The 18,602-nt window shown below is 32.5% G+C and overlaps 1 protein-coding gene across 2 annotated transcripts in view; it reads right to left on the reverse strand.

Moving 5' to 3' along the window:
• Window positions 1-440: 440 nt before the first annotated feature.
• The window catches only part of LOC126736939 (E3 ubiquitin-protein ligase RNF113A), a 32,787-nt gene continuing 14,625 nt past the window's right edge, over window positions 441-18,602 (reverse strand). For both annotated transcript variants that reach the window (XM_050441606.1, XM_050441605.1), the window contains exon 6: window positions 441-680. In XM_050441606.1, the coding sequence (XP_050297563.1) occupies window positions 503-680 (178 nt within the window). In that variant the 3' untranslated portion in view covers window positions 441-502. The remainder of the gene's footprint in view (window positions 681-18,602) is intronic.

The following is an 18,602-nucleotide window of genomic DNA, read 5'->3' on the forward strand; positions in this document are numbered from 1 at the left end:
TTGCGAATTTAGTAAGATTTTGCTTTATAGAAGATTTAAGCAAGAAAAAAGACGTAAGTGGTTTTAGTTTCTGTAATTGAATTAGCATTTATTGAATATGCAGAACCAATATTCATTTTCTGCGGAATTTTAAGTATTTTATTGCCTAGCACTAAAATTAAATATAGACGATATAATAAAATATAACAATTAAATTTTTGCTTCACATAAAATTACTTTTTGTAGATCTTATAACGGCAATAGCAGTATTTTTTACCCTTATCACAATAGCTGCACTAGTGTACACATTTAAGCTACAAAACCCAGTGATCAAACTGGAATACATGCTTAGTAGTTTGATGGCGTTATTGGCCGTGACAGAAGTGGTATTTGGAAGCCTTCAGTTGATTCATAAATGTTGTAATAGGAGTCCGTATTATTAATAAATGATAAGCAGTAAGTCCAATATATATTTTATTTAAAAAGCCGACAAAAAAACAAAATACTAAAAAATAAAATTTTATTAATCTGATTCTTCATCTGAACTCTTATTTCCTTTTTTGCCTTCTTCCATATTCATTAATTGTGTGATTAGGTTTCTAGCTTGATTAAAGGTTGTTATTTGGCCATTGCAGACAAAACATCTGGTTGTTTTTTTGTATCGTTCCAGGGCACATTTTTCACAAAAATAGTGTTTACATCTGAAAACAATGTTAGTTTTTAATTAGTGTGATTATTATAATATAACACAATAATTCAACACATTATTTGCATAGTTTTTTGTATCTTAAATTAGCTCAATAGATAATACGAGAATCCATTGCCGTACGCATATAAGTTAAATATATAAGTTTTTGATAAACTCTTGCCTAAAATTAAATAAAAAACAGCAAAGAAATTAACTAACAATGAACGAGAGATATATTATCTTATTCTCTAAGTAAAGGCTCCCAGAAAACAATTTTAGTTCTAAAGAAATCCAGAACTTCCAGCTCATTGCTCAGTTTTAGGATCAGTATTGAGCAGAGATTCTCATAATAAAATTCATGGTAATTAAAAAATCTATTGTGAATGTATCTGCAACCATACGTTTAACTCTTTCCAGCCTAAAAATAAGATATGCATAGCTTGGGCTCCAGACAGAAGATACACATTATAGGTATGTTCTGTGAAAGTCAAAATACCGTATTTTAACAAAGTTAACGTTATTGATATTGATAATTGATAGATAAATGATATGACCAGTAAAATGTAAATTTTCACACAAAATTTAGGTTTCACCAGAGAGGTACCCTTTCAGATAGTTAAAGCAGTGTTCAGTTTGACCACATATTTAAGTTCAGTTCGGTTGATAAATTTTGCTTGAAACTAAGCTGTTTCTCACATTTCTGAACCCAATAGGAAAATGATGAACCTTGTAACTTAGTTCACGAAAACCTTAGAGGTGGTGTTCAGAATACATGCCGGTAATTTGTTACATCCGAAGTATCATCATCAACTTGTGGATGGGAACAATATAGCTCATTTTCCAAAAATTGACTAATTATAGAAAAAAAAACGTAGCGGCTTAGAGGGTCTAGACAGAACAAAGAAACAATTTTCAAGTAGAATTAGTTATATGTTATCACGACGTACTCTTTTTGTGAGGGTGAAAAATCCCTAATTATGTATAAATATCTGAAATTGTAATCGAAAAAATTAGGAGTGGGTATGTTCAGAATTTGACTAGTGTACACAGAACCAAAGTAATCTGCAAAAATTGTGCAGGTTGGAAACCCATAGCAGCAATTTTTTTGAGTCGTCTTAGACTTAAATTTCCAAGTTCGTTAGCTTTCGTGATAGATTAACGTCAGACTAGGGAAAGTTACTTTTCGAATATGCATCGTATTTCTACAGGGTGTCCCGGTTCATGTGGGAAATCTCCCGGATCCAGGTAGAACGTCGAAAAATAATACCGAACGTTCCTATAAAAAAAATTCCTACAGGCCTTCTTTACGAAGATACAGCCTCCTAAAAGACGCTGCTGGAAATTGGTTTTTCATAAATTACTTTTAAACTACCCGGTAGAATTTAATAAAAATTTTAGGTAATAAACACTATTAGGGACCTCTTAAAATGACATCCTTAAAATACATTTACCTTGTTTACTTTACCAGGGGCGGACTAGGTTGTACACTTTAATGCGTATATTTTTAACACTCTGTATGTTAAAGTCTATAAAAAAAATAAATTTGGATACCTTGAACTCTAGGCTAAAAAAAAGGTACTCTTGTTCATTATCGATAAAATGAACCGTTTTGGAGAAAAAAAATAATAAACGAGCCAATGTTTTTTTTTTTTATTTTTTTTAAATGAGATAAGTACGCTAGTTATTTAAAGAACAGAGAAATTTCGATGTAAATAATTTAATTTAAAATAATACATGTTCCTAAAAATACTGTCGTGTCCTAAAAAATACTTTTACAAAATAATTAAAAAAAAACCTATGATGAGTTCAAGGTATCCAAATTTATTCTTTTTAGACTTTAACATAGAGGGTGTTAAAAATATACGCATTAAAGTGTACAACCTAGTCCGCCCCTAGTAAAATAAACAAGGTAAATGTATTTTAAGGATGTCATTTTAAGAGGTCCCTAATTGTGTTCATCACCGAAAATTTTTATTAAATTCTACCGGGTAGTTTAAAAGTAATTTATGAAAAACCAATTTCGAGCAGCGTCCTTTAGGAGACTGTATCTTCGTAAAGAAGGCCTGTAGGAATTTTTTTTATAAGGAACGTTCGGTATTATTTTTCGATGTTCTACCTGGATCCGCGAGATTTCACACATGAACCGGGACACCCTGTATATGCACATAAGTAGAGGGTGTTAAGGTAAAAATACCATGCACGGAGAAAGTTCGGTTCTTTGAACTGCATTAATATGCCGTTAAGAAACTTAAAAAATTTGCATGCCTGACAATTTGACAATATCGATTTCATTTATTTTTTACTTTAAGAGATATCAAAAAAACACGTTTTCATTTGTAATTTGGAGATCCTACATGATGTTATTTTTAGATTTGATATCCGACCTTTAACTTTTTTTATATGCCCCAAAAGAAAGTAAACTATATTGGATTCCATTTTTCAATACGAATTCAACGGTGCCACAGTACAATTTTTAAGATATTTATTACTAATATAAATACAATAATTAATAAATTTTAAAAATAATGAAAACTACAAAGAAACTATTTTTTATTTCATTCAAAGCACGTGGTTAAACAAGTTTCCGTTATTTTCTAAACATTAGTACAATCTTCTAAGCGTGGAAATACAGTCTAGACAAGGCACTGCGTGATTTTAGAGCTGAGATGTAGTTTCCAATGTAAAATGTAAAATCACTTTTATAATTTAATTATTAATTGTCAGACGTCACTATGTCACTTTGAAAATTCATTTTACATATTACTGTAGCGTTTTTTTTACCGTTCCTTAAAGTATGAATTAAAACACTGGATGCATAAAAATAGTTAACTGGTTTATTACACGTACACACTAAACATAATCACTTAAGACTACTACTTAAACATTTACGTATTTCAATACCTAAACAGAGAGCAGTATTTCGAAAAACTGGAAAAGTTAATTGACGAACCCTTTATAACCAAGCATGTTCACTGGCTTACGATTTTCACATAATATAATTTTAATTACATAATATACAGGGTAATTGACGACCGATGGTGCGTAAGCCGTATATGGAAAACGGAATCATTCTTCCGAAAATTCGGTAGATATGGTAACAGCCATTGCTCTATCGGTCTAAAATATGTTCAGCACTGCAGCGTTGCTACTTATATAGAAAAATGATACCACCTATATATTTTTAGATATTTTGATTCTCTTTTTCGTTTTAATTCTTTTTTAATTATACTTCCCTATCTTTAGCGGGTTTCGAGAAAAAAAGTATGTGTTTTTTGTTAAAAACCAAGGGATAACTATAATTGTTATAATTGTTTATATCTCAGCCATTTAAGTTCCTAAAAAGCTCAAATTTTAAACATCGACTTTAGGAGATCATTTTGATTAACTTCACATGCATGGTCTTCGAAAATTGAATTAAAATTCTTCAATTACTAAAATAACAAAAAATTCATTGTTTTAAATGGAATCCCCTATGTTTTGTTATTTGTTTCCTACAGTTAAAATACCTTTAATTTAATATAACACATTCCTATACCTAAGTAATGAGTGAAAATTAATTTGTGAGCGTGTGAGATTTTATACATGTTTCCTCGTGAATCGCTCTTCTAATTTCGCTTTCATCTAGCTCTTCAAAACAGGTAATAACTCGCTGATGTAGTTTTTTTTTACTGTTTACTTGTTGCGTACCTTTATAATACCCCACAAATAAAAATCAAGGTGTGTAAGATCTGGCGATTTCGCCGGCCAATCCCATGGTCCCGGTCCCATAAGACTAAACCATCTATCATCAAACTGTCCTACAGCTCTTTTTTTACACTTTCTCCACAGTGAGACAGAGCTCCGTCAAGTTGAATCCCAATATACCCAAAATACCCAACTCAACCCAACCCAAACCAACAAAGTCAAATATTATTCCTAAATGTGGTGGCGATACTGTTAATTTATTTGCCAAATATTTGTCAAACGTATATTCTGATAAAGCATTTCAAATACCTGAATATTACATAACAGGGTTTATGTAATATTCAGGTATTTGAAAGGGATCAATTCGATGTCAAATTTGTAGAGTTATCTTTAGTAGAGGTTTTTGACGAGATTCTTGGCTTACAGAGCAAGACTTCTGCGGGACCGGATGGCATACCCAGCTTGCTACTTGGTGAATGTGTATGTACTCTGTCGAAGCCTATTTGCACTTTATTCAATGTGTCTTTAAAGTCGGGAGTATTTCCTTCTTTTTGGAAGGATTCGTATATTACGCCGATATTTAAGTCTGGTAATACTAGTGATGTCAGTAATTATCGGGGAGTTTGTATACATTGCCTAAACTTTTGGATGCACTTGTAACCAAGCAATTGTCATGGCAATATAAAAGCCTTATTATTAACAGTCAACATAGTTTTCAAAAAGGTCGTTCCACTGTTACTAACTTGATATGTTATGAAGATTATTTGTTTAATGCTTTTGGTAAGGGTTCACAAGTTGATGCTGTTTATACGGATTTTTCGAAGGCGTTCGACAGAGTTAATCATGCGCTTCTACTGGCAAAGCTCCAAGCTTTGGGTTTTGAATTAAATGTTATTTGTTGGCTAAGGGACTATCTACTGGGTGGATCGCAATGTATACGGCTTAATAACTTCTTATCTAGCAGCTTTTCTGTGCCATCTGGCGTTCCTCAGGGGTCACATGTGGGTCCGTTGGTTTTTACAATCTTTGTTAATGATATAGGATTATTTGTAAGAAATTGTAAATTTTTATTATTTGCTGATGATTTGAAATTGTTTTTGTCTATTGATTCTAATGTTCAATGTCAATTGTTACGGCAGGATGGTAGGATGACTTGCATAATCTCTATGAATGGTGCAACCTTAATGGTTTAGATTTAAATGTTCCGAAGTTTTATTCAATAACTTTTGGAAGAATTCGCAATCTTACATTGTTTGATTATAGTATAGGTTCCACTATTTTAAAAAGGGTAACGGAAGTTAGGGATTTCGGAGTAATTTTCGATTCTAAGTTGACATTTTTGTCTCATATTAAAAAGTTAGTTCAGAAAGCGTAAAGAAATCTAGGATTTATAACTAGATGCAGTCAAGACTTCTCATGCTCTGTCTATAAAGTTCTGTACTGTTCGTTAGTCCGTTCTGGTTTGGAGTATGCTAGTCCCGTATGGTCTCCATTTTATAAATCGCATATTGAAAATATTGAGAAAGTCCAAAATAAATTCTTAAGAAATTGTTCTTTTAAACTTAAGGTTCCATTAGCTAATGGTCATACTGATTACAAGTCGGTCATGTCAGTTCTCTCTTTGGACTCACTTGAGTTAAGGCGTAATAATTCAGACTTGTGTTTTATTTTTAAATTAATATCTGGCATGTCTGATTGTGATTATCTTTTAAATAGGCTGAATTTTCGGGCGCAAAAATTGACTAGACTGAAAAAACTCTTCTATGTAGATTTTGATAGTAGTTCTTATGGACAGCATAATCCTATAACTAGAATGCAACGTTCTTTCGATAGGTATAGTCTTGACTTGCACGTTTCTTTTAGCAGTTTTAGGAGTTCTCTTAAATTAATTAATTAATTAGTGACTCGTTACTTTAACAGTGTTAAGGACTAATCGTTCCACGGATATATATAAACACAACGCCGGCGTCAGTAGTATCGCGCATCTCACCGCGCTTGCGTTCATAGGAATATAAGTAAAACGACGAGTCGACGGTCGAGTCAGTCCCCGTATGATCGATGAAAGGCGAGGTTCTCGCGCGTCACCAAGATCAAACATGTGACGTCATTTTGTACTTCACCTAATTAATAACGTTTTTTGCACGTTTTGTTAAAATGTCATGTTTCTTTCGATGTGTAATAAAAATACAGTCCATATCTTTAAATTGTGTTATTAAATAAAGTCCACTATTATCAAAGGTGATAACATATTCTGGTCCCTCGAGTCGAATGTGTGAAAATAGCCAGGTTTTTATCGGACTTTAAAACTTGGACCTTATTTGAACGTTTTTTGTGACTACTCTAGGACAATTTGGTGGCAATAGTTTTGTGCCTATTACGGACTATCAAGGACTTTTGTTAAATTGTACTGTTTTAGTGAAAGGCTTTTTTAGTAGCAATTTTGTGAACCACAGTGATTTTTCTATTTTTTTTGGACCTTAAAGTGATTCTTAGAGTGCCTATAAGCTCTAAATACATATGAACCGTAATTAATAAGAATTTTGTGTTGTGGAAAGGTTGATGTCAAAAGTGGGTAAGTCCTATTTTGCCTACATCCCTTCTTGAAAAGCAGTTTATTTGGCGTTAATAGGGTTATTTTGATTTGTTTGACACTTATAAATATAACTCAATATGGCTGAGGAAGCATTTAAAAAGTTAAATATTAGTCGTGGCGCTTGTAAAGCTCAAAAAACACATTTTGAAAAAAAAATAGGTGATGTTGAGATGTGTGAGCTTACGAATCGGGTAGAAAAAATAGAGGAAATTTATAACAAATTTCAGGGTATTCAAGAAGAAATCGAATACATCTCCGATAACTTGAAGAAAGACTTAGAAGAGAGAGCTTTATTTGAAAACTCTTTCTTTAGCTTATTGGCTAGGGCACGCGCTCTGTTGAAAAAACATAGTGTGATAAATGATGACGTTCGCAGTAATGTTAGCAGCGATAAAATAAGTCAAAATGGTGGAGATTTGAGTGGAATTAGGTTACCTCAAATTCCTTTACCTAAATTTTCTGGGGACTATAGATCTTGGTTAGAGTTTAGGGATTTATTTTTAAGTTTAATACACACGAGTACTAGCTTAGTGCCAATTCAAAAGTTTCACTACCTCCGCGGTTGTTTAGAAGACTCAGCTGCAGAAGTTATAAAATCTTTAGATTTTTGCGCTGCAAATTATGAAAATGCTTGGACGACTTTATGCGAAAGATACAATAATAATCGTCTGTTGGTACATATGCATTTAAAATCGTTATTTGAATTAGAAACTATAGACCGTGAGGCGCCAGACAAAATTAGAAGTTTGGTTGATAGTGTGTCAAAGGGTTTAAATGCATTAAAAACTTTAAATCAGAACACTGATCATTGGGGTATTTTGATTGCATATTTGGTTAGCACTAAACTCGATAGAAATACAGAGCGTGAGTGGGAAAAATTTAAAGATACTCGTTTGACAATATTGGAATGGAACGATTTAAAGGAGTTTTTAAAATCCAGAGCTGACTTTTTAGAGACAGTTGAACGGAAAAATACTGTACCAAACTCGGTGCAAAAGGAAAGGTTTTACTCTCAAAGTCGCTATAACAAAAATAAACTGAAATCTAGCAGAAGTTTTGTATCAAATGAAATAAAATGTATTATCTGTCAAAAGGATCATGTTATATCTACTTGTGAGTCATTTTTAAAATTATCAGTCAATGATCGCGTCGAAAAGGCTAAATCATTAAGGCTTTGTTTGTCATGTTTAAGACCAGGTCATTTTAGCAAATTTTGTAGGTTTGGTGGTTGTACAAAGCCAGCCTGTAAGGGTAAACATAACGTTTTATTGCATCTTGATTATGGTATTAAAAACAGGGAATCTAGCCCGCAGAACTCCGAACCTCAACCGCCGAAGCAGAATAGTCAAGACTCCACTGGAGAAATTGTATCTTGTGTTCCTTCTAACACAGAAAATATTGTATTCTTATCGACGGCTATAGTAAAGGTGCAAGACAACTTGGCACGCTGCGCGCGCTTTACTAGATTCTGGGAGTCAGTCATCTTATATAACTTCTGAGTTGTGTAATAAGCTTAATTTAGACATGCAGCAATGTAGGCTTCTAATTAGTGGCATAGGTCAAAATGCTTCTGAAGTAAAGTTTAAATGTGAATTAAATATTAGATCTTTACATGGTACTTTCAAGACTACTTTGAATTGTTTAGTTATGCTACATATCACTAGTAGCATTCCAGCTGTTTATGTAAACACAAACAGACTTGTGATTCCTAATAATGTAACTTTGGCTGACCCTTCCTTTAATAAGCCAAATAAAATCGACTTAATGATTGGCAATGATTTATTCTATTCTCTTTTGTGTACAGGTCAGATACGTTTGGGACCTCAAAATTCTATTTTGCAAAAAACTAAGGTTGGATGGGTAGTTTGTGGGCCTATGACAGTTCCACCTTCTATAGGTACTTATGTTTGCAATCTTAGCGTAAATGAATCAAAAGGTATTAAATTTGATTTAAGTTTTGGGAAGTAGAGCAAGAATTTTCTAGCAATAATAAAATATTCTCTAGTGAGGAGAATGAATGTGAGGCTCATTTTCAGAGAACTTTTCGTAGAGATGCAGACGGCAGATTTATTGTGTCTATGCCGCTTAAAGAACCGCTAGAAAGTTTAGGTGAATCAAAAGATAAGGCTTTTAAGAGATTTTTGAACCTAGAGAGAAAGTTTGAATCTAATCCATCTTTTAGGGAAAAATATGTCCAGTTTATGAAAGAGTATGAGTCACTTCAACATATGACTGAAGCTAGTCAAAAAGGGTGTGATTTCGCGTATTATTTGCCACATCATGGGGTAATACAAGAAGAGAGTATCACTACGAATCTTAGAGTCGTGTACGATTGTAGTATGCCAACAACATCTGGTAAGTCGCTTAATAATCTACAAATGGTAGGGCCTATGTTGCAACCTGATTTATTGAGTATTTTGTTCAGATTTCGCGAGTATCAGTTTGTGGTGTCTTCTGATGTTGCTAAGATGTATAGGGCCGTACTTATTGAGCCAACACAGCGACCGTTGCAACGAATCTTCTGGCGCGAATCACCCCATGAGAAGGTTAAGATTTTTGATTTAAATACCGTGACATACGGTCAGTCTGCTGCTAGCTTCTTAGCAGTCAGATGTTTAGTGCAATTAGCCCAAGATTGTAAGACCATCTAAAGCCATTGAGACATCCTTTTACGTGGATGATTTTTTGTGCTCAGTTGACTCTATAGAACACGGACAATATGTGTGTTAGAAAGTGTCTGACGTTTTAAAAACTGGTTGCTTTGTATTAAGAAAGTGGCTTTCAAATGAGCCTGAAATTTTGAGATCTGTGAGTGATGTGGACGAAAGTTTTGGAATTTGGTCAAGGCGAAAATACCAAAACTCTCGGGTTGACGTGGTCGTGTAAATCTGATTATTTGACATACAGGATAAAGATACAAGAAAGGTCAAGTAGAAGTACAAAACGTGGCGTTTTGAGTGAAATAGCTTCGATATTTGATCCTTTAGGACTTCTCGCACCATGTGTTGTTGTTGCTAAAGTTTTGCTACAAAAATTGTGGCTTCAGAAAGTATCCTGGGATGACAGTTTGCCAGCTGAAATCCACAGCACCTGGACTAAGTTTCGTGAAGAGTTACCTTACATAAATGACCTTAAAATTCCACGTCATGTTACTTGTGTAAAGCCTGAAAAAATCGAGCTGCATGGGTTTTCAGATGCGTGCGATTATAGTTATGGTGCTTGTATATACCTAAGATCAATTGATGCACAGGGTATTATTACAGTTAGATTGTGTTGTGCTAAATCAAAGGTTAGTCCTTTAAAGCCTTTGACTACCCCTAGATTAGAGTTGTGTGCTGCATTGGTTTTAGCTCGCTTAGCTGAAAAGGTTCTTAGGTCTTTAACATGTAATATTGAGAGGTGTATCTTTTGAACGGATTCGTCAATAGTGCTGGAATGGTTAAAGCTGCTCCTAATTTGCTCAAAACTTTCGTGAGTAGCACGGTGAATGAAATTCAAACTTTAACCGAAAATCACGAATGGAGACATATTACTTCGGAAAACAATATAGCTGATGTTTTATCAAGAGGCGTATTTCCGCATCAGATTTCAAAATTAGATACATGGTGGAATGGTCCATCGTTTTTGTACCAACCTGAGGAAAATTGGCCCACTTCCATTGTAACCATTCAAAACCTTTCTGAGCTACGTCCAGATAGAAAAATGTTTAGCTTTGTTTCAGTTAATTTTCAAGAGCAGGTATTTAGTCAGTTTTCCGAGTTTTGGAAACTGGTAAAGTTTTTTGCTATTTCGTTAAGATATTTCCACAACTTGCGTTGTAAAGTTTCAAAGAAACCAAATGAACTTAGAAAGGGTCGTATTAATTTCTTTGAGCTGATTGAGTCTAGGAATACTTTAGTCAAATTTTCTCAACAAACTAGTTTCCCCGATGAGTATTATTCATTGTTGACCGAAAAAGAACTGCATCCCAAAAGTAAAATATTAAGTTTAAATCCATTCATGGATAAGGATGGGATAATGCGTGTAGGAGGCAGATTAAATCAATCTAATTATGATTTTAATAAGAAGCATCCTATGTTAATTTCATCAAAGCATCGTTTGGCTAGGCTTATTTTTGAGTTCGAACATAAACGTTTAATGCATGCGGGACCACAGTTGTTACTCTCATCTGTGAGAGAAGTATATTGGCCTATTGCTGGCAGAAATTTAGCCAAGGCTGTCGTAAGAAAATGCTTGACATGTTTTCGTTTTAAGCCGCAGCAGACTAAGCCTATTATGGGTGATCTACCAAGAAACAGATTGATTCCTGGTAAAGTTTTTGATGTAGTTGGTGTTGACTACATGGGACCACTAAATATTAAAGATAAAAGGGGACGCGGAGCAAGGTTGCTAAAATGTTATGTGAGTGTTTTCGTGTGTTTCATAACGAAAGCTATTCACCTTGAAATCGTGTCTGATTTGAGTAGTGAAGCTTTTATTTTGGCACTTCGCAGATTTGTTTCGCGTCGTGGAAAACCTAGTCATATTTATAGCGATAATGGCACTAATTTTAAGGGAGCTAACCGGGAATTAAATGCTCTTGGTGAATATTTAATAAATGAGAAATGTCATCTTGAACAGTTGTATTTAAACGAACAGATCCAGTGGCACTTCATTCCAGTCAATTCTCCACATTTCGGTGGGTTATGGGAAGCGGGTGTCAAATCTTCAAAACATCACCTAAAGAGGGTAGCAGGTAACGCACATTTTACTTTTGAAGAGTTGACAACTCTATTGGCCCAAATAGAGGCTATTTTGAACTCCCGTCCACTTACTCCCCTTTCAACTGATCCCAACGATTATAATCCCCTTACTCCGGCCCACTTTTTAATTGGGAAAAGCCTGACCGGAATACCCGATCCTAATGTAACACTAATATCCGAAAATAGACTTTCCACATATCAGCGCATTCAGCAAGTTAAGAAAAAAATTTTGGAAGCGCTGGAATAACGAGTACGTAAGTGAACTCCAGCAAAAAACGAAATGGAAACAAACACAATCAGATATTAAGGTAAATAGTTTAGTCATCATCAAGGAGGATAACGTACCGCCAATGAATTGGAAGTTGGGTAGAATTTTGTCGGTTTATCCCGGTAAAGACAAGATTAATCGTGTTGCTGATATTAAGACTTCAAGTGGTGTGATCAAACGCGCTTTTTCTAGAATATGTCCTTTGCCAATTGACTGTTAAGGTTGAAGCTGATAAAGTGCAGTGCTTCAAGGCGGGGGGCATGTTAAGGACTAATGGTTCCACGGATATATATAAACACAACGCCGGCGTCAGTAGCATCGCGCATCTCACCGCGCTTGCGTTCATAGGAATATAAGTAAAACGACGAGTCGACGGTCGAGTCAGTCCCCGTACGATCGATGAAAGGCGGGGTTCTCGCGCGTCACCAAGATCAAACATGTGACGTCATTTTGTACTTCACCTAATTAATAACGTCTTTTGCACGTTTTGTTAAAATGTTTCTTTCGATGTGTAATAAAAATACAGTCCATATCTTTAAATTGTGTTATTAAATAAAGTCCACTATTATCGAAGGTGATAACAAACAGGTTTCTTTAAATTAATTTGTAACTTTGATTGATTTATGTCTTACTATTATCTACTGCTTAAGTTGTATTATTATTAGTATCTTTTGTGTTATTTTATTTTTGTAATATTGGTGGATACCGTTAAATAAATAAACAAGGACAAAAATCTTGCAATGGCAGATTTTCCAAAAAATTGCTTACACTTCTTAAAATTTTTAAAAATTTGACAGAATTTACCACTAAGTTCTTAAATTCTCGTCATAAATGAAAAATTGTACTTGATTATCTTTTAAAAGGCAAAATATTGAAATATGCAAAATTTTGCTTCGTCGGTCCAAATTATTTTTCTTAAAAAGTCGTTAAAAAGCGTCTTCATCCATATAGAACCAAATGTTTTCACAGACTTCACCCTTCTTTAATAGTCTTGTGGTTTCAAAGCTTGAACTTTGGTGAACTTGTATGGATACATTTTATAATTGTCTAATATTTTTTAACAAGTTTTATTAGCTCGGGTTATATCTATGTATGTATGTAATGTATGTAAGTGAATCTTTGAGCTTAATTTTCACTGCTTTCGTCTGAAAAAGTCTGACTAACTTGAAACTTTGCACACATATCAAGGTCGGATGACAATGCAATAAGTTGAGAACAGTTTTTCATTATCCTTAGTAAGGACTGTCAGGATTAATAAATTCTTTTTTAGATCCTCGATAGGACGAACTGCGCTTGCCTGCACTCTCAGAGTTAGTCTTACTTATTTCTGGAGCCTACAACTTACTCTTTCGCACTTGCTTGGGCACGCGGCTCATGCACAACGGAGACCAAAATATCTTTAGGGTAGTTGCATTCTCACCTTGTTTATTCGTTACAGATGCGTCAGTACTAATAAGTCTTAAAAACGCAGGTTACTCTAATTAATATTCATATAAAATGTAATATGATAACCGTGATTTACAAAGGCTTCTTATTACTTAAAAGAAAATAATCAGAACATAAATTCCGAAATTATTTTACGGAACAAAATTTGGCAAGTAAATAAGGAATTTATCTTGATCAAAATAGTTGAATTCATAAAGTTTTGTTGATTAAATTACAATAAACAAATATGAATTAAAATAGTTAAAAAAAAAACAAAAAAAAACACGATTCTATTACTAATCGAACTAAAAAGTAGAAAATTATTTTAAATTGCAAAGAGTTTTTATTACAGTAGTAGAAGGTCAGATAATCAAAAATAAAATATATGTTATTAACAAAATAATTCAAATCAAGGCAAAAAGCGTGGGGTACATTTTACATTGTTTTCATAACTCGTTTCTCATAGATAGTTGCCAATAGAATTGTCATATTTAATATATCGAGCACCCCACGCTTTTTACTCTGATTTGAATTATTCTGTTAATAACTTAAATTTTTCTTATGATTTTTATTATAGAGGTAATTAATTATTACTGATTGTCCGAGCTTCTTCTACTGTAATAAAAACTATTTGTAATCAAAAATTATTTTCTACTTTTTAGTTTCGATTAGCAATAAAAAAGTGTTCTCTTAGTTTTTTTTAACTATTATTTATTTAAATTGAATAAAAAGACAAACCTAAATGATCCTTAGCGCTTCTAATTTAAGCTTGTGGATATGCAGTAAAATATACCAATACATTCTTAATATTATCTTCTTATTGGCTGTGATTTATCTAATTCAGGTTTTAATCTAGAGACAAACTTTTGCTGATTCATTGATGGTAGATCTAGATACATTTCGTTAAATTTTCCACATGTTCTTACTATTAATTGATCACATTATCCATATAAAATAGATAGCCTCATCAAAAACTCAATATCTCCAATGATCTCAAGTAGTCAATATCTCCAATTTTAGACTTTTTAATTAAGTTGATCATAAATCACAATGTTTATATTTTAACTCAATATGTCACTGTCATTTATTAAACCATTGTGACATTTTCATGACGAACGAAGTAATTTACAAAATAAAAATGTTTAAAATGATCAAATTTCATGAAAATAAGTATTTACTTCTAAAACGCGGCCACTTATAAGAATATATGTTATAGGAATATGTTATATTAAATTACAGGTATTTTAATTGTCCATTAGAATATAAAATAAAATATAGGGTGTTTAAAAAAATGAACTTTTCGCCATTTTAGTAAATGAAACATATTAATTTAATTTTCGACGACTCTATATAATCCTGATTAAATCAGGCTATAGGAAGATAATCAAGGTGATCTCTTAGTGATGTTTAAAATTACAGCTTTTTAGGAACTTAAATAGCTGAAAAATAAACAATTAGCTTGGTTTTTAACAAAAAACACGCAAAATTATTATTTTTTCTCGAAAGCCTCTAGAGATAGGTTTATGGAATTATAATTAAAAAAGACCCAAAATAAAATTTAAAAATATATATGGTGTTTTGGAATGTTGTGTAATTGGAAAATTTTTATTACGTTTAGTAACTGCTTTTTAATGTGCGCACGGAGCAATTTTTTTTCCTCCTTCCACTTGCAATTACTCGTTCACGTCGCATGTGCAGCCTATACCTTTGGGTATGCTCGTTCGAGAAAATATGCAACCTTTTCACGGCCGTCCCGTAAAACATTTCTATGGAGGCTTAGGTGGGTGGCTTGGTGCGGTGTCACATACACTTGAAGTGCTGCCGCAGCAGATCGATACGATTATGTCTTCCTGCGACGATTATCCACCAAGTCCAGACTCTGAAACCAGTCAACTAAAAAGACTGATCCCAAAAAGAACCAGTAACCATTCCGAAGGGATAATCCTAGAAACGACAATACGGTTGCATAGCACCAACTTTTTTATTACATAGAGTGCTTTTATATTGGTACTCCCACATTGTATTACAATGACAGGAGCCACAAACGTGCGCCACAGCGTTATCGCCGTCCGGAACCACGAGACGCAACTTCAGCAATGCTGCTCTAGCTAAGCCACTGCTGTTTTTTCAAGATAAAGAAATAAAATTTCGTATATCGATAGAATGGTTATAAGAGTACCTTTTGACATTCAATTGACATTCAATTGTTTCCTGTCACTAAATTTCGACCAAATGAAACTAACTTTCTTATTTTAAATGGGACTTTAGGTATATTATTCCGTACTTCAATAGAAAATAATATTCTGAGAACAATGATACTGCATTTGCTACTTTTTGTTTTATAATTATGATTATTTTCTACATACATATTTCTTTAAATTTTCAATCAATGGTGCCAAGAATACTGTAACGAAATTCAGCAACATAATTCTTTTTATAACACACTTATTCCAGGAATACTCTTTTATGTAAGGAACACACTTTTATTGGTAACGCCAAAAATTCTAATCTGACTTCGCGTTGACTGTCGTTTAATAATTGTTTCCAAGGTAAATGACAAAACTAATTAACACAAATTCTAGAAAATTTAAAATACAGAGATTTACAATAATTTCTTTGCAAAAATGTTGGGTTCGTCGGAACTTAGGAGTATAAATAAAACACTATCAGTTTAGTACGACGTTTCTCAGGAGAAACGTTTTTATTATTTTTTTTTTTTTTATGAACTTGGTTTAATTTTTTTTGTAATTTTCTAATTCTTTCAACTTTGTTGTCTTTTTTGTATTTATATTTGAACAAAGGCTGCAATTTTTGCCTATTTTAAGAAAAGAAACTTCTTATTTTGGTATGTAAACCCATATCCTTATTTCAGTGCCGGAGGAAGCTGGAATTAAACCGGCGAAACTTCGCACTAAACTGATAATATTTTATTCCTACCCCTAAGTTCCGACGAACCCTAACATTTTGTAAAGAAGTTAATTTAAGGAGACAAAACTTACTATAATTTACAATAATATAACCTAAATTGGGACCCAAATGAGCCCTCAAGAAAGATAAACTTCTTAGAAACTAGAAGGTGAAAATAATAAACTAAAGGTAAGTAGAACCCTAACTAAACTTAGCTAATCTACTTAAACTACAAAATACGAGCAAAACAGTATAAAAACTAGAAAAATAATTAACGTATTTACATTTTACAGTTTTCATTGTATTTTATTACTTACAACTTTTTTTACAAGCTTACTTAAAATCGCCACACCAGTATTTTTGGCATTTACTTATGTTTTTTTTTAAATCACATACATTATTGGGCTACTTTTAGCGCTTTTTGAAGCAGCCACTTTTGAAGGCAATTTTTTTCCCAATACACGCTTGTCTTTTTTTACATTACAGGCAATTTTACAAGATTTTTTTGGTGTGGTGGTACGTAAAAAACCTTGTATATTTTACTCCGATGGTTGCCTTTTAGGAATTACGATGGAGAATTTCGGAAATTTTTCAAAGCATATATTCAGCAATATAGAATATATTGCAGCAACCGTAACTCACGGAAACATAGAGTTAATTAAGAAGTGGTAACTTCTACAAGTAAAAAGTTTTGTTTAATAAGTTTTAAGTAATAAAAGTTTTAGAATAATTTGAAACAAATTAATATTTTTTCTTCACTTTGAATGCACACTCTAAATGCATAATTACTTTAAAATTATTGAATAAACTGTATTGCTAACATTTTTTTCCTATTTGTTTACCATTTGTGTGTTATGGTAGGTAAATGTTAATAGAATGTATTTTAATTAAATTAAATATGTAGTATTAAACTATTGTAAACAAATGTTGCATTGAAAAGTTTGTCGTTTTATTCTGAAATAGTAATACATATGTCGTTTGACAAAATATGATGTGAAATGTTAGTTGAAAAAAAATGACAGTCGTGTCATTAAAAAGATCTCTGCCATGAAATAAACCAAAGCCTTCTATTTTTATAAACTTGGAATTTACTAATTGTATGCATTTATTTATATGACTTAGGCATGTAAAATATTTAAGTAATACACAGAAAACATTTTTTACGTGATTACTTGATTAAAAATTAAAACTCTTACCGGATTCATGCCATCCTATTTTAAAATTTTTGTTTTTTATTATAAAGCAGAAAGTAGCAAATACGGTATGATTCTTTTAAGAATATTATTTTCTATCGAAATATGTAATAATATACTAAGCTGAATCACCGGAAGATCTTAACAAGTAAAAAAGTTATTAAGTGTTCCCTTTTTCCCGTGTTCCCGGGAACAGCCATTAATCTTTTATATCTAGTGTTTCTTTGATACCAATTACCCCTAATTACAGCCGTTGATCACATAAAATAATATGAATAACCGTGATGCGCCAAATAAAATTTGCAAAAAATAAATAAGACTGAAAGATTCAATTACACCTAATAATGTAGTCAAAAAATCTTCCGCCAAGAAAAACACGGTTCCTAACACCCTGGTTTAAGTTCTTGGCAAATCCTAAATTTATAGGGGTAATATTTATTTTTACGCAAAATAAATTGAGCTGCTAATTTGGGTATTTTTTTTTTATTTATCTTGTTGATATCTCAGCATTTTCAACAATTGGTTATACACATCCATAAGAAATATAAACATTTCACAAATCAATTTTATAAAGGAACTTCCTACATAATATTTTGTTTTTAAATCAATGTCATCAATCCCATTGCCTTAGTTACATATGTTGGAGAACAAAATCTACTTTTTACTTTAAAAATGCCAGATCTCTGGATAAACAAAATATATTTTCTATATATAATCTGGAATCTCCTTACCACTTTCTTTAGATGTAAGAATACTAAAATTTTGGGTTTTTATTTTTTGTTTAATGGCTATTTTATTTTATTCTATGACCCCCATGACATAATCGTAAATAATCTTATACAATTTATTTCCCTATCAATATCCATATTTTTTAATTTTTGGTTAATGATTTTTTTTTAAATTGATACCAATTCCCAATGACAGACTACTGATATTGAATTAGCTATAATAAGAAACATTGGCCAGAAATAGTTTTATTTAATTTTGGAAAATACCTACAAACACTTTCTGTTATGAAAAAACATCACTATTTTTTGAAAATAGCAGATTTAAATGATCCTCTGGGTAAGGTTATAAAGGACAGTTAGCGGCATTACCGAGATTTGCAGAAAGAGACTTTTAA

Source organism: Anthonomus grandis, chromosome 5 (assembly GCF_022605725.1).
Source record: "Anthonomus grandis grandis chromosome 5, icAntGran1.3, whole genome shotgun sequence".
Lineage (NCBI taxonomy): Eukaryota > Metazoa > Arthropoda > Insecta > Coleoptera > Curculionidae > Anthonomus > Anthonomus grandis.